Below are 17,709 nucleotides of genomic sequence, written 5' to 3' on the forward strand. Positions count from 1 at the left end.
AGTAACCTATGTTTGTATAAGGTTCTACAGCTAAACACTTAATCCTAAATATAGCGATATACAGAATATTAATGTGCCAGACTTCTACACCTATATATTCTTCACCTATCTGTGGTGCCAGAAGTATGTGACCACATTATTTAAACAATAAAAATCAGACGTGCTCTGCGCTCACCTATTACACTGCGAACTGTAGCCCTGATTCAGAGCCGCACGCTCTGACAGAGCGCTCGCTCCGCATCAGGGACGGTCTTTTTTTTTTTGAGAACGGCCTCCTGGCCGCTCGCATAGCTGTGGGTGACCACCCACAGCTATAGCGAGCGGCCAGGAAGATGGTCGCGATGGCCAAGACCATCGCGACCATTGGGCTTGCGATGAGACCCTTGTGGTAGGGTCTCGTGGCCGCAAGCCCCAGAGAGATTTCGGCTCTAACAGAGCCGATATCTCTCCCACTGACATCACTCGCGATGTCAGTGGGGCCACCCCCAATCAGAGGCGTTCACATGGGCAGCCACTCCCCCGGGCTGCCCACCAAAGGGGGCGTGCTGTCACTCAACATCGACAGCACGCCCCCTTTGGTACGAGACCCGGAGTGACGGTTTGCCCGTCGCTATCCGGGTCTCGCGCATGCGCACTGGGCCACCATCGACCCGCTTGCGAGCGCATAGCGCTCGCGAGCGGGTCTGAATCAGGCCCCGTATTCCATTTCAAATCAGGGAATGATACTTCCACATACAATATGGCGATATGTCTAAGCCGGCCAACTTGCTCATTGATACATTGAAAAGATATTCCATGGGGTTACATTGCGAACTGCGGCTGAAGTTTTTCACAATGGTCGCACCACAAATGCAAAAATTGATAAATAAGCCCCCAAGGAAATGTTTGTAAAATGACCATTTAGGGGGGGATTCAATTAGCCGCAGTAATTTACCGTGTGCTTATGGAGCCACCTGGGCTATTCAATTAGCTCTGAAGTGCAGCGCTTATCAGGGATTTTTTTTTCACCGATGCACAGGCAGTGAAAAAAAAATCGTCCGATTACCAGGTGTGTAACGGGTGCTGCGACCCTGTTAACGTAGAAATCCGTTAACATTTCACGGATTCGGTGTGTTACCGCCCATTAATCTGTGTTAACGCCTGTTATCACGTCAATTTAATGGGCGTAAACAAAGGTATGGAGTGAAAAAGGGAGTTTAATTGCATAGCATCGCCCAAGACCACCTCCCTTTTTCACCCGTACTAACGTATCCGGTGTAATTGATTTCCCCTATATAATATGCTGTTCCTATTACCTGGAGATCCTGGGGTCACCTTGGCTGTAATGACAGCTTTATGCTTATGTGATTATAAGGTGCCCAATAGAGTTCTTGTCCTCATTTTCACTACATGCGTGTTCTGATCTACCCTCAGTTTATATACTATAGATCAGTCTCCTATCAGCTAGAAAGGCATTTATCACTGTACAGTATATCAATCAGCTATAGGATTTGGGGGTTTATTATAATTCCTGTTTATACATCCATAGCGGATATTGGGCTTAATTCAGTCGTACGCTAATACAAACGCATTTGCCCATTTTGCCGTGAAGCAATTGCTAAAATATGTTAATGCATCGGCCGGCATCTGTCGGAGCCCTCGCAGCTGCCCACGACTGCGCACACAAGCGGAGCATTGGACGAACATCCTGAAACAATCGACTCCTCAAGTGAGTCGATGGTAACTCAGAATGGACGCGGTAACTGAGGCGCTGCAACTTTGTTCTCTGTGTGAGCGATCACAGGCGCTGGGCCAGTACACGCCCAGGAAATGGCCCGGCACGCCCGCGTTTTAGCCGGAACTCCCCGATACCACCCATGAAGTGGTCTCTTCCAGTCAATCAGTTGCGAGTGAATCCTCACAGTGAGCACAATTGCTATTCATTTGCCACGCTTGTGCGCAATGCGGCTGTGACACATGCCCGCACCACCGATAATTGCTCAACTGCGTGAAAATCGTCACAGCGTTCAACTCTGAATCAGAACCACCAAGAAATCACAATGGGTCAGTGTGGGAAAGCTCTTGTGGTCCTTCTAATGAGCAGTGTAGCTGTACAATCCCCAATGTATATGTTCCTTTAGTATGTCACGTTTTGGGAACTTCTATATAAACACATGTTACATGTAGAGACTCTTCCACATATTAGTCTCCTAAACAAATTCTCACTGTCTCTTCCAGCAAAGCCCAAGGTGATGAACCCTATAAGACTGTCTCTGACTGATTTGGGAGAGGTTCTGTGCTCATTGGACATAGAGGGATTTTACCCTAAAGACATCCTGATAAAATGGAACAACGCTGATACACTGACGTCGCACAAAGTACTAAAAAGCAGTGACAGCACTTACAGTGTCCACAGCGAATATAAAATACCTGGGAGCTTTTTCAAAGATTCAAAATTAACGGCGACCGTCTCTTGGAAACATGAATCCATGGAGGGCTGGGAATCCCGACAGGTGTCTGTTCTGGATAAAGGTAAAAACTTTACTGACTTATAATGGCTTCATTTATGTCATTTCTAGTTATATAATTTGATAAAGGTAGCCCAAGCCTAATGACCGGTACACACTAGACGATATGTCGTCCGATCCAGCCGGATTGGACAACATGTTGGCAACATCATCTAGTGTGTACCCTCAATATCACTGACAATGCACGCTAGCCAAATGCAGCAAGGATCCCCGCCATCGCGATGTCACTCCCGACATCGGTAAGTGTGTTTGCACTTGCCGATGCGGGGACCCCCACTGGTCCCATTGCTTACGAGATCATGCTGGGTACACATCGTTAAATGTGTACCCAGCACAAGTATGCCTATTTACCATAATCTGATGGTCATCTTTCAATCTGAAATGTCCTAATTGACGTGAGTTAAACAAGTTCCTGAGTAGTACTGGTGGCTCTCGCTCCCTGCTTGTTTTTTTTTTTTTTTTTTTTTTAATGATCCAAAGAATGTCATGGGTCACAAATGATATCATTACAGCTATTTTAAATGTAACTTTCCTTTATTTTGTCATGATTAGTAATGTCTTTTATTTGTATCTTGCAGAGTTTCCTTGGAAGCCGGAAGTACAGGACATTCTAGTCCCCAATCTTCTTATTGGCAGCACGGCAACACTGAGGTGTGATGTGTCTAATGTATTCCCCGACGTGCTGAACGTGAGATGGTTGAAGAAGGAGAGGAACAGACAGGAATTATTCCCCCTGGTTCCTAGTGATAGATATAGTATTTCAGATATCAAGCCGGAAAAGCAGAAGGATAACACATTTACATATAAGACGTGTGTAAAGTTTAAACCATCCATCGTTACAGAGGAAGGAACAGAGTTTATCTGCAGAGTAGAACATCCCAGTTTAGAGAAACCTGCAGAAAAGAACACAGGAGCTCTCTGTATAAAAGGTGATTGTTACAGAACTGGGAAATAAAATACATTGATAACATATCAAGTTTTTATCTAATGCTACAGTAAGTTATCCAAAACAGGAAACGTGTATTTACTAATGTTCGATTTGAGTTTTGTGTGATTTCACATTTGATTTGCATTCGATCTTCATTCGATTTTGTCTTAGGAGATTTACTAAAGGCAAAACCGAATGTTAAATCGAACATAAATCCGAATCCCACTTAAAATCGCACATCGGCAAAACAATGGTACTTTTACATAGACCAACATACAAATCCCTGAGTTGCTAAAATTCGATTTGAAAAGGAACACCAAATCGAACTCAAAATCAAATTTCAAATCCCAAAATAATAGACCTGCTTCATGCTGTCTACGTATTTTAGCACTAGCAAGTATGAATTACACAGATGCATGCACAGACCAGTGAGATCCGTGCATGCTTCTGTGTGTAAAAAGGATGTAAAGTGTTAAAAATATTTTAAAAAATGACGTGGGGTCCCCCCCTAAATACACAACTAGCTCCAGGCTTTTATGGACAGGTCCTTGTTGTGACATACGGGAGACAAATGACGTAGGGATCCCCTGTATTTTGCACAACCAGCACTGGGCTCAGTGAGATGGTCCTGGTTTTGGAAATATGGGGGACAAAAGACGTAGAGTTCCCCCGTATTTTCCAAAACCAGCACGGATGCTTTCTAGCGGGGGTGTAATGCCACAGCCAGGGTACCCTTTCATCAGGTCCCCCGGCCAAAGCATTATATCTGACCGCAGGTCAGCCCAGGCCGGAGATTCCTGGAGAGGTGGGTACCGCCAAAATAAAGGGGTTCCCCCTCTCCAGGGCACCACAGGCCTGGGCTGTCCCCGAACCCCGCGCCGGTGGGTTTCCGGGTTGATTGTGAATAAAAATAGATTAAATAACATTGTCTTTTACAGGAGAACTTGAGGTCCCAGCAAGCCTACCCCACATGCTGGTACTTGGAGAACCACAAGTACCAGCATGCGGGGCATTAAGGGCACAAGACACACACACAGTGAAAGTAGAACCTTATTACACTCATACTCACATATACTCACCTACAATCCCTGGACACGTCCTCTTTTCCATGTAGGCATCTCTAGAAGCAAACATGGGGTTAACATGCTATATATAAAGGGCTCAGGTTGCCTACATTTTTGTAAGAGAAAAATGAATTTGACTCCACAGGTTATGTAGATATGGAGTGGTTGGTTTTACTCCTGTTTTTAGTATAATTCACTGAGGCTCGCAGAGGTGTCTATTGCTGATTCTTTTGAGGGCCTTAAATATGATCTTCTGAGAAGAGTCTTTTTAACACTGGGGATGGGCACTATGAGTATCTCTTTCAGCCTCTATATGCTCAGTAGCAGTTTTCAAAAATGTTAATTGTGTGATCTTTTGAGACTTTCTCAATTGTTTTGCCACAGTGCACTTGCATGGTATTCTAATGTTCTCCCCAAATGTGACATCTATTAGACACGTCAGGTCTGAAAAGTGTGCGATATGACCACCTCTAATGTAAACTGAAATATATCCTATTTCTGCAATTCTAGATTCTTTTTTGAGAGTACCATAATCTGATGGTCATCTTTCAATCTGAAATGTCCTAATTGACCGTCAGAATTTTAGCTCATACCGGCATCTTTATTTACAAATACTACAAACTCTTCCGAGTTGAACAAGTTCCTGAGTAGTACTGGTGACTGGCGCTCCCTGCTTCCTATGACGTCACTAAGCGCAGCAGGTAGTGACTAGTGTTCCCATACTGCTCCAACACAGGATGCAGTGCAAAGAGCACAGACCATGCACCAGAGCCAGGGCCGGATTAAAGGGGGGGCGACAGGGGCGATCGTCCCTGGGCCCCCACACCTGAAGGCCCCCCACACCCAGCCATCGGGGTTAAAGTGAACCGGAGGAGACGGAACCAGTTCCGCCTCCTCCAGACACCTAACCCCGGTGCCTCACGGAGACACCAGGCGCCCGCTGAGATTGTAACCAGCAGGCACCTGGCTACCTCCCCGCAGCGGCAGCCAGAGCTGGAGACTAGAGCTCACACGTGAGCTCCAGCTTCCGGCTCAGGCAGTGAACTATGGGAGAGACGTCATGCGTCTCTCCCATAGTGCAGAGGAGCAGCGCCAGCCGAGCGGATCAGAAGGCAGCGGGAGCGTGTCTTAAGGTAAGTATGATTTTTTTTTTCTCTTTAGCGCAAGTGGCTTTTCCACTGCTGGGGGGGACATTACTACTGGGGGCATTACTACAGGGGGCATTACTCAGGGGGGACATTACTACTGGGGGCATTACTACTGGGGCATTACTCGGGGGGGGCATTACTCGAGGGGGACATTACTACAGGGGACATTACTCGGGGGAACCTTACTACAGGGGGGGGCATTACTACTGGTGCCACTACCACAGGGGGCATTACTACTGGTACCACTACCACAGGGGGCACAACTACAGGGGTATTACTACTGGGGGTATTTATACAGGGGGCATTACTATTGGGAACACTACTACTGGGGGTATAACTACAGGGGGCATTGCATAGGGAGGCACTGCATAAGAGGCAACACTCCTGGGGGCACTACTACTGGGTGCACTGCATAAAGGGCACGTAATAGGGGCCCCCACATGTTTGTTGCCCAGGGGTCCCCACAGACCTTAATCCGGCCCTGACCAGAGCCACAGCCTAAGAGGAATAATCTCCTCTCTCTCTCTCTGATGAGACAGGGGAGGGACTAATCTTATACTGTGATCATCTCCTTCCTGGGACCTGCACATTGGCAGATCATGTGACACTGTAGCAGTCAGGTTGGAGGTACTGTCCAATAACAGCCCACTAGGCACTGTCTGAGCTCTGGGGTGCTCCCTTTAGGGATTGGTTTCTGCTAGCTAGCACCTCCTCTTTGTGGGTTCATTCTCTGGGAGGAGCTTTCTGTAACCAACAGCCGTAAGGTGATACTCAGCTTTCTCCTTCTATACACTGACATCAAGTAAATGATTTACCTGCCATAAATCTAGTTTGAAGCTGACTTTGGGACAATAAGTCGGGAACACCCTATGGGCAGCCTACCAGTGTGACATCAGTTGCTATGCACACGAGTCCTGCCTCTGATCTGGCAGATGCAGCAACGGCTACTTCTTAGGTTCAGTCCATTGCATAGATCTCTCAGCCAGTTGTATGCCCCAGGCAGGTGAGCGAGGGTAAAATTCTTCTTCAGCTGCTACATAATTATCAGGGAACTGCCTCCTTTGCCCAAGCAAGCTAGGTCTGGGGCCTGCCCCATAACAAACCACTGGGGCTAGAAACTTTTTGATGTCTCCCCCTAGTTTTGCTATGATCACCTCTTTTTAGATGAGTAATTTTGAGTCAACTGCTCTGACTACATCTGGCAAAAAGTCCTGCGGTCTGTCAGTCCTGTGGTACACCAGCAGTTTCTCCCAAGAGGATGGCGGATTGGCGGAGAAATTTCAGAATTCCTTTTGTGCTCGGTATACTGCTCGAGGTAGCCAGTGGTGAATGTTGGGCCCTATCCCATGTAGTAAACATTTAGAACGCAGAAGAATCTGGGGTTGCTAAGACATCGTTGTCTAAATGGAAGATGAAACAACATATTCCCTTCCCTCTTCCCCCCATGAACCGTGGAATAAGTTGGAATGCCAGGTTTCACATAGGTTACAAATCGCCTGTTCTATCTTTAGGGAGAATACATTAAATAGGAGTCTCTTCCCAAAGTAAATGCTTCTGGCTATGCACACACCACCACCATTTTCATTCCCGGTGCTGCGGCTATGAAAGATGGCACAGATCTGAAGGTTGAAGCCATCAGTCTAATTTTATCTTTGGTTTGGGTTAACGAGGTGGTAGAGAGGTGATGGGAGCAGCTCTCAGAGGGTTTGCTTTCTGACAGACATAGGTCTGAATTTATGACCCTGGTGGAGCACAACCATGAGGCATCTGATAAAAAGACATAGTCTAGTAAAACTATAGAGTATCTGCCAGTATCAGAACATGTATGGTTAAGATTTAGGGGGAAAAAAGTTATTTCTGTCTGCTAATGCTGAAGGCTCTCTCATTTTGATCCACAGGGAAGACAAGGAGAAAACATTTAGAGGACAATTATTTGTCTCTCATGAAGGACAACAGAGATGACGAACAGGTTTAGTCATCTAATCAATTAACTGCCATATCTTCAACAAACAGCCATCATGGCAGGCAATCTGCCCACCCAGATTCTCCTGTTGGCGGAAACCTCTCTGCTTCTCTTTCTTTACCTATGGTCCAGTTCTACAGCTCCTCAGACATCTTGGTGTGAGGAATTGTACATTGGGTATACACCATAGACTTCCTGAAGTCCCCACCCAAATGGTTTTTCTCCACTGCCCTTCCTGGAAACAAGACATTCTGCTCTTAGACATTCCATTCAGTCCTAATTTTTACCAGAGTCTGCCTTTCCAGTACAGTCCAAGAAGTGCAGAGGGGCTTGCTTTTCTCTAAAATCTCTTCTACAGTAGGTCCAGAAACGAGTTTCATAATGTTGGCCCATTTTATAGCCAAAGACCCTAAACACCCAGCTTCAGGTGGAAAAGTTTAAGATAGAGTATCTGAGGTCTGTCATACTTTAAGTAACATGGAACTAAAGTAGGTAAAGGATGCACACTTACATGTTCCAAACATGCATGGACACCCATGTCTTCTTAGATTTGCTGTTATTATTTCCAATTTCATGCTCCAAGTTTTATCCAGGCCACAGCTCTGAGGGTATTCATGAAACTAATGGCAATTATTACTGCTCATCTGCAGTAAAGGAGGAAGGGGGGGTGACTGTTATTCCCTCAATGGATGATCTGCTGATGAATGCACACAGAAGTCTTTCAAGTGGAATGGTGAACTGGAGGTTGACATCTCGGTTGAACCATAAGATGCAGTGCTTTTGCACAAAGTCAAAGACATTGTTGGAAAATGCCAGGTCAGTTCCTCTCTGCTTTCTTCTGCAATGCTGTCACTTGTTCTGACCATTAAGATTGTGGTACGTGGACATTCTAAACATGGCGGCAGACCTCTTGTGACTAGCATTAATGGCAACCTTTTTCTTTTCTCAGCAATTGGCTTAGATGGACTTAAAGTTTCTTATTTGGAAAGCTAATTTTTTATCTACAGTATATCTACAGCTACTGTAGGAGTGTTTCACAGCTGCATCTCTATCCTGTAAGTCTACATATCTCATCTTTCATGAAAACAAGGTTGTTCTTTAGACTAAATCTTCCTTTCAGCCAAGAGTGGCCTCCAGGTTCCACCTAAATCATTATATCATGATATTGGCCTATGATCGTGGTAGCTCTCTTCAGTCTCTAGGATTACTAGCTGTAGTGTATACTTTTGTTCCTGGATATGTATGTCACCACAAGTTTGCTTGCACTTTGATTTTGAAACCTTGTTTGCAAGAATTCTGTCTCTGAATTTTGTTAGTTGCAAAGGGTCTTTTGGTCCTTTTTTACAACTTGTTCCGCTCTCAGTGTTTTAAGAAAAACGACCTTGTTTCTGGCTTTCCTACAGTACTACCTTTAAGTTAAATTAATGTGCTGTACAATGATGGCACACATTTTTATAGCTTCTGTTATAATGTTTTATTAATGTATATAAAATTATCATCAGTTCTATATGTACGAGAAGTATGGACAAGTAAGTATGGACCAATCTGTATTTGTTATAAAATTACAAAAATCAACGTTATAAAGACCTGTCGTCCAAGAGGAGCCAACATGCTAAGAATTGAACTCACAAGATCTAAAAATCATGATGGAGAACACACACTTAGTGATTATGGGCAGTCATGCAATTTCATTATAGTTTTTAAGTAATTTTTAACTGCATTTCTATTGTTCCACATGTTTTCAGGATTTCCCACTGTAAAGAACATTACCTGCACTGGGGATGGCACCTACTCTCTGACTGGGGACGGCATCTACCCCCAAAAAACTACAGTGGTATGGAAATTGTCTGCTCAGTCACCTGCAGAAGAGAGTGAACCTCTGATCTCATCTTTGACCTGTGAAGGCAACGAGGATGGAAGCTACAAGGTTACCAGCGTCTGTGATCTGAGTAAAACCAGAAATGATCTAGATAAGTGGAGTTTTCTACAGGCCACATTGGAGCATGAGACATTGGATTCCCCAATTATAAAAAGAATTGGTAAGGAAAGAATAGTCCTTGGAATGAGATCGCACAGTATTCAGGGTACAGCAACACATTGCCGTATATAATTCATATTTCAAATTGCAGTATAATGTTATAATAACATGTGTTTGTGGTGTATTGGACAGCTATAAAGGATACGTCTCCATTGTCTCAGGAAAAGAGTCCGACAAATTCTTCTCTCCAGATACCAGAAGATCTGACCACTGACGTGAAAGCTCCAATCCCTCAGAAAGGTGAGATAGATGGAAAGCTATAGGTTTATTATCCAATTCTATAATGTACAGAAGATATTATAAAACTGATAAATGGTAATAGATTACCTAGTACTGCAAAAACATAAACGCTTGCATGTGGTTATTATTTCAAATAAATTAAACAAACACATGTCAAACAACAGGTGTCAAACTTTGCTATAAACTTGATTACTTAGGTAACACACAGTGTACTGTACATCCCTTTATAACCACTCTGCTTTTTTAGAATTATTGTAAAATTTACTCTACAGTACTTGTGTTGATTATAATGGATTACAGCAAAGTTGGATTTTTATTTATTTCCCCAAAACAACTGATTTCTGCAGAATGCATAATTAGAGCCTAAATGTGTTTTTTATCCCAAACAATTTCTTTTTGCCAGAGTTTTGCTAATTGCTGCTGAGTTACCATATGTAATATGCTGTTAGAGCCATTTTCAGATAAGGAGCACCCTGTAAGCCACATTGTCCAGTAGTCACCTGACATTTCCTTGCGGCTCTGTTACAGCGTATAATATAGCGTCCTGCTCCATTACAGAGCTGACATTCCTGCATTTCCTGCTAGCTTTTATATATTGGGCATTGGTAGAGAACTGATAGGATATATTGATCATTATAGTATATTACTATATCCTGTGACTTGTATCTTGTTTCAGACGATCACCAGATAATCATTGTTGGGGACATTAATGGACCTAATCGGTGGACACACGGGGAAAAAGTCACTCTTTATTGTTCGTTGTCTTACTGCCCTGAGGATGTTAATGTGATATGGACGGTGACAGAAAGGGACGATAAACAAGTCATAATAACCAGCGCAGAGGAAACGCCGCTGAGGGAACAAGAGCCTCTGTCCTCTTCTGGTTATGTCCTCTCTACAGAGACAGACAAGTCAGATAAGGAAGGACTATATAATATCAGCAGCCTGATGTCACTTATACCATCTGTATCACAGCATGTAGGGGCGGAGCTTACCTGCACAGTCCTGGCCAATGGGGAGACCAAGATAAAGAGATTCCAGCCTAAATCTATAAGTGGTAAAACTATTAAACTCCAATCTATAGTAATGTGCAATTAATGTTTTTCTAGTCATTATGTTAAAATGATATTCATAAATGTGTCTAAAATGTGTGTAAAAAAGAGCATTGCCACAGGAACCAATTATCAGTCACATATTTATAGTGCATAAGGAGATTTCCATCCTGTTATCTCTCCTAACCAGCTCTGGTTATTATCATTTATTATTTTACTAGCTGAAGTACCCGACGTTGCCCGGGTTTAAATCTTCCATCGATGTAACTGTCACCATTTTAAAAATAATTAGCAGTTTGGTAGCTCTTCCAGCACGCCCATGAGGAAAGTTCTGCCCGGCGCACTCAGACGTGAGGTCCGACCGGGACCCCAACCACTCCATTAGGCATCCCAGACCAATTGCCACCCCTCTGTGAAGTTTTCGTTCAAATCCATTCAGTGGAAGGCTCAGAACAGGCTTCTCGGGTCAAAGTTCTGCCCAGCGTACACCAATGGGAGGTTCCACCGGGACCCTAACCCCCCCTAAAAACTGGCCAGGATCCAACTGGACCACCTCGCGTTGGTTTCATCCAAATCAGTGCTTGGGTATCCGAATGCATAACTGGACAGACCGACCAATGAATTTTATATATAAGATAGCAAATGTCAGGGACTGTGGAACCTACTGTATTGTTTTATAAGAAGAGCAGACAGTCAGAGTCGAGAATAAGAGAAGTAAGAGACTCAGCGGCTCCTGAACTAAATAGGCTGCTAATTAAGATCTCTCAGGTCATTACTAGACATGGAGAAGCTTTATTACAGCAAAGTAATATTTTTCCAGTTTGGTAACAGTTTAATATCTCAAAAAGGAATAACACATTGCTTCAGACTTTAGGTAAAACTTCTATACTTACAGGATAACTGGCTTTAGAAAGCTGACTAGGTAGTTGCCATGTCTCTAAAGCCAGCAATATTGTTAGTAAGCACATTTACCAATCTCCCTATGATATAGTTTCATGTCAACATTAGAATGTCCACTTGGGCATAATGTCAACATTGTGAATGTTGATACTTGATTTTAGGGTTAGGCTGAATTTACGGTTAGGGTTAGGCTTGCCGACGGTCGATATTCACAATGTGAATGTCAATATGACATCCATGTTGACATTTAGAATAATTGCATTTTGTACCACACACCCCTGATTAATGCCTTCTTACCTCCTGAGTTATTACACAATAACTACATTACGAATACATTATTGTGCTGTATTAAAGGCTGTTGTATTCCCTGTTAGTTTCTTTTTATGTATAGTATGAGAAGCCATTTAAGTTGACTCGTGTCTATATTCACTTACATTCAGGAGTTCCACATCTACATCTGTATAATAAGCAAGAAAGTCTGTCTGTCTGTTTGTCCTTTATGCACAGCCAGAGTTTTGGACCTGATTCCACCAGATTGGGCATGGTGGTGTTCTTTGACCAGGTGTAGGTTTTTGTCAAGGTTGAACTTCGGCAAGGCCACACACTGTCACACAATCCCAAAAAACTGGGACACCCTTAAATTATCACAAAAGAACATATAGGTATTCTTATATTGGGCACATGCAGATTAAAGTTCTGTCTTGTTTACATACTGGGATAGAGATCTGATTCTGAAATTAAAATGTAACTTTTATTAAATTAATTAAATGGCAAATTATTTAAAAAAATGTGTATATATACTTGTGAATTAAAATTATGACCATAAACCTATGTTGTTACTTAACAAGTTGTTCATTAATATATAGAATACTCTATTCTTGTCTTATCGACCGTTGAGTCTCCAGATATATAACTGACACTATACTTAGAGAGTGTCAGGAGAGAACAGAATGATCTGGCTCTTTAATATACGCATTACCAACCTTTTAATTATGGATCTTAAATATAATACAGTATACTTTTAAGGTTATATCCGTAGGAGATCGCAATCTATTCCTCTCCTTGGTTGTTATATAATGTCTTCATACATATGGGTCAGTTTATTTTACAAATTTATATATGGAGTGGAGTAAATGCCACTATTAATTGCCGGTGTTCATATATATGTACGTGTGTTTCACATTGAAAGTACTGCGTTCATTCAAAGATGTTTCTTATTACATTAAGGTGTCCTTTAGGATTAATACAATGTATTGCCATTCAGCAGAATTAATTGGATACAATATGTCCAATTGAACACTGTATCTCATTTATTACACAGCAAACTTCCAGTAAGCATGCAGTCTTATTTATTGTACAGCGAACTTCCAGTAAGCATGCAGTCTTATATGAGCTCTATTTTCCAACAGGAACACAGCGTCTGTATGATAGTGCATTTATACTTTATTTCCTGAAGACATGTGCTACATTGCTAAAGTTTATTATTCAGTAGCCTTTCTTTTTGCAGTGACTTTGTGTCACTATACAATTGCATAAAGCGTGCCTGGTGGCTGCAATAACTGAATTCAGTCATAAATCAATACCCAGTGGTCCACTGTATTGCCTCCTGACCACATGTCTAGATTATACAGACTTGTAATGCTATTCCGCTGTAATTGCGATTGTAACTGCAATTACTATAGCGGTGTCCTGTGTTAATAGGCTCACATATACTTGCAGCACAACATGATGGCATATACTGTAGCGTTATTATACAAATTTTCAGCGGTTCACATACACTTTTAAGCACAACATAGGATATGTTCTATTAAAACGGAGGAGCCGCCATGCAGCGTGTCCTCTCTACCCTGACGTGCGTTTCCACAGTGGCTTAATCATAGGGGCCAACCCGTCCTGTAGGCTGTCTTCCCTTTTTACAGGAGTGTGTAACCAATTGACATTCGTCTCTAATGATTGATGGCTCAGTCTTCCAATCAGAGGTAAGTAGTAGGATCCTCATCCAATAAGATGTGTCTAGCAGATTTCATTCATGAAAAACTAGTGGTATAATCTTTGGAGCGTTCTGATGTAGAGGAATAACTACTATATGTCACTTGTTTGTTGGAGGAAGTTAGCAGTGGAAATGCAGATTAATTTATGATATATTATTATTAGTATCATAATGATAAGCTGTATAGATAACTAGATAATAGTAGCAGTTATTAGAGAAGATACAAATTGACTTCTGATATGATATTAATAATTATTGATGGGCATTAGCAGTAGAAATAATATAAATAATGTAATAATAAAATGCATGAAAAGATAGATACTAGTAGCAGTTAGTGGTTGAAATAAAGATTAATTTATGATATAATATTAATAAAAATGCATACATAGCTAAATGAATCATAAATTACTGATTGATGTTTAATTGTAACTATTCATTTTATAACATTATATATAGTTATTTAAATTTTATAATGATTGTAATTAATATGAAAATGATATACCAATAAATAGATTTTATATATAGTCATTTAAATTAATTTTACAATAATTGTAATTAATATGAAAATGTATTTAATTATAACAGTGTAATAATAAGTGTCAATGAATATTAATATTGTGGGATTTATAATGTGCCAACTCACATGAAACAATTCACGTCAAACAAATGTGAAAACTCAAGTGTTATTAGAAGAACCCACTTCTTATTTAATAAATGTGTAATCAAATTCTAAAATTTATTTATATAGTGTTTCGTAAATCCATTGTTTATATATCTTAAATAAGAAGTGGTTTCTTCTAATAATACTTGAGTTTTCACATTTGTTTGATGCGAATTGTTTGACATGATTTGGCACATTATAAATCCCACAATATTAATATTCATTGACACTTATTATTACACTGTTATAATTAAATTAATTTTATTAAGTATACATATATTAAATCTATATTATTTATAAAAATAAGATCACTATACTAAATCCATATTATGTTAAATCTATATTATTTATATAACAATAAGATCACTATATTAATATATAAAATATAATCACTATATATTATAATGAATTTAGTACTGCACTTTTTTTTATTATAATTTAGATTATTCACTAAAATCTATTTATTGGTATATAATTTTCATATTAATTACAGTTATTGTAAAATTAATTTAAATGACTATATATAAAATCTATTTATTGGTATATCATTTTCATATTAATTACAATTATTATAAAATTTAAATGACTATATATAATGTTATAAAATGAATAGTTACAATTAAACATCAATCAGTAATTTATAATTCATTTAGCTATATATGCATTATTATTATTATTATATCATAAATTAATCTTTATTTCAACCACTAACTGCTACCAGTATCTAGCTTTTTATGCATTTTATTATTACATTATTTATATTATTTCTACTGCTAACTCCCATCAATAATTATTAATATCATATCAGAAGTCAATTTGTATCTTCACTAATAACTGCTACTATTATCTAGTTATCTATACAGCTTATCATTATGATACTAATAATAATATATCATAAGTTAATCTGCATTTCCACTGCTAACTTCCACCAACAAACAAGTGACATACAGTAGTTATCCCTCTACATCAGAACGCTCCAATGATTATACCACTAGTTTTTCATGATTGAAATCTGCTAGATACATCTTATTGGATGAGGATCCTACTACTTACCTCTGATTGGAAGACTGAGCCATCAATTAATAGAGACGAATGTCAATTGGTTACACACTCCTGTAAAAAGGGAAGATAGCCTACAGGACGGGTTGGCCCCTATGATTAAGCCACTGTGGAAACGCACATCAGGGTAGAGAGGACACGCTGCATGGCGGCTCCTCCGTTTTAATAGAACATATCCTATGTTGTGCTTAAAAGTGTATGTGAACCGCTGAAAATTGTATAATAACACTACAGTATATGCCATCAAGTTGTGCTGCAAGTATATGTGAGCAGCCTATTAACACAGGACACCGCTATAGTAATTGCAGTTACAATCGCAATTACAGATGAATAGCATTGCAAGTCTTTATAATCTAGACATGTGGTCAGGAGGCAATACAGCGGACCACTGGGTAATGATTTATGACTGAATTCAGTTATTGCAGCCACAAGCACGCTTTATACAATTGTATAGTGACACAAAGTCACTGCAAAAAGAAAGGCTACTGAATAATAAACTTTAACAATGTAGCACATGTGTTCAGGAATTAAAGTATAAATGCACTATCATACAGACGCTGTGTTCCTGTAGGAAAATAGAGCTCAAATAAGACTGCATGCTTACTGGAAGTTCGCTGTGCAATAAATGAAATACAGTGTTCATTTGGACATATTGTATCTAATTAATTCAGCTCAGTAGCAATACATTGTATCTATCCTAAAGGACACCTTAATGTAATAAGAAACATCTTTGAACGCAGTACTTTCAATGTGAAACACACGTACATATATATGAATACAAGCAATTAATAGTGGCATTTACTCCACTCATATATAAATTTGTAAAATAAACTGACCCATATGTAAGAAGACATTATATAACAACCAAGGAGAGGAATAGATTGCGATCTCCTACAGATATAACCATAAAAGTATACTGTATTATATTTAAGATCCATAATTAAAAGGTTGGTAATGCGTATATTAAAGAGCCAGATCATTCTGTTCTCTCCTGACACTCTCTAAGTATAGTGTCAGTTATATATCTGGAGACTCAACGGTCGATAAGACAAGAATATTCTATATATTAATGAACAACTTGTTAAGTAACAACATAGGTTTATGGTCATAATTTTAATTCACAAGTATATTATACACATATTTTTTTAAACAGTTCGCCATTTGATTAATTTAATAAAAGTTAAGTTTTAATTTCATAACCAGATCTCTATCCCAGTGTGTAAACAAGACAGAACTTTAATCTGTGTGTGCCCAATATAAGAATACCTATATGTTCTTTTGAGAAAATTTGTACTTTATTCTTAGGTGCACCTCCTCATGTACAACAAGCAATTATAAAGCTTAAAATTAAAAGGGGAATGGATTTAATAAATAGATGTGCGGATATCCAAACTTATTTAGCCTAATACCCTTTAATTACTCAGATTCTGGGGCTGAGGGGCTGGCTTCATGAACACACTGTCACAGTGCCTGGCAGTCTGATGAGCAGCTCAGTACTCGATACATTCAGACTGTGGCAGACAGTATAATCAATCCACAATCTTTGATCCTGGCAAAGCTTAGCATATGAAGATTCTAAACAGCTGGGGAGATTGATCACAGCCACTGCAGCCGGGCCTCCTTCTGTCCTGGAACGGGACTCCAGTCCCGGGTTTCCCTCCCTGATGACAGCCCTGCTAGACATGTTCTTCAATGTTGGTCTGCAGAGTGATTTCAAGGAGTGATTCAGCTGCGGGCGCAGTGACAGGGATCACGCAGCTCCCCAATTTCCAGGAATCTCTGCATGCGCCAGATCCTGCGACCCTGCACACATTCTGGCAGCACACTGTCAGTTATTGACAGTCTGCTGCCATTTGTGGCCGGAGAGGGGACGAAGACGGCCTCCGTTTCCCGTTTGGGGTAGGGGGGTAGTGAGACACCAGAATCTCCTTCAGCTAACAGAGATTTCCTGGCCTCTTTTACTCATCTGTGGCAGTCGGCTTGCGTGACCCCATGGTCACTCAGCCAGCCGAAGGGATTGCAGACGAGCCGATGCTGCGTCCTTGGAAGCAGCTTGGATCAGTAATGCATGCAGGAGGTATAACCTATGTTAGCAGCCATGATAGCATACCCGTCTGCTGCTGAATCACCCCATCTGTTCTGCAGTCATTTCTGAATCT

At 40.6% G+C, this 17,709-nt stretch overlaps 1 protein-coding gene across 5 annotated transcripts in view; it reads left to right on the plus strand.

The window, feature by feature from the left end:
- LOC148506367 (uncharacterized) overlaps window positions 1–17,709 on the plus strand; it is a 117,050-nt gene that overhangs the window by 65,393 nt on the left and 33,948 nt on the right. For 4 of the 5 annotated variants that reach the window (XM_088446908.1, XM_088446913.1, XM_088446912.1 and 1 more), the window contains exons 9-13: window positions 2,218–2,511; window positions 3,086–3,436; window positions 9,356–9,694; window positions 9,781–9,888; window positions 10,565–10,945. In XM_088446908.1, coding sequence (XP_088303034.1) covers window positions 2,218–2,511; window positions 3,086–3,436; window positions 9,356–9,694; window positions 9,781–9,888; window positions 10,565–10,945 — 1,473 coding nt within the window. The remainder of the gene's footprint in view (window positions 1–2,217; window positions 2,512–3,085; window positions 3,437–9,355; window positions 9,695–9,780; window positions 9,889–10,564; window positions 10,946–17,709) is intronic. The other variant, XM_088446911.1, reaches the window with a different exon arrangement.

The sequence above is a fragment of the Taudactylus pleione genome, unplaced genomic scaffold, assembly GCF_031769625.1.
Source record: "Taudactylus pleione unplaced genomic scaffold, aTauple2 ptg000407l, whole genome shotgun sequence".
NCBI lineage: Eukaryota > Metazoa > Chordata > Amphibia > Anura > Myobatrachidae > Taudactylus > Taudactylus pleione.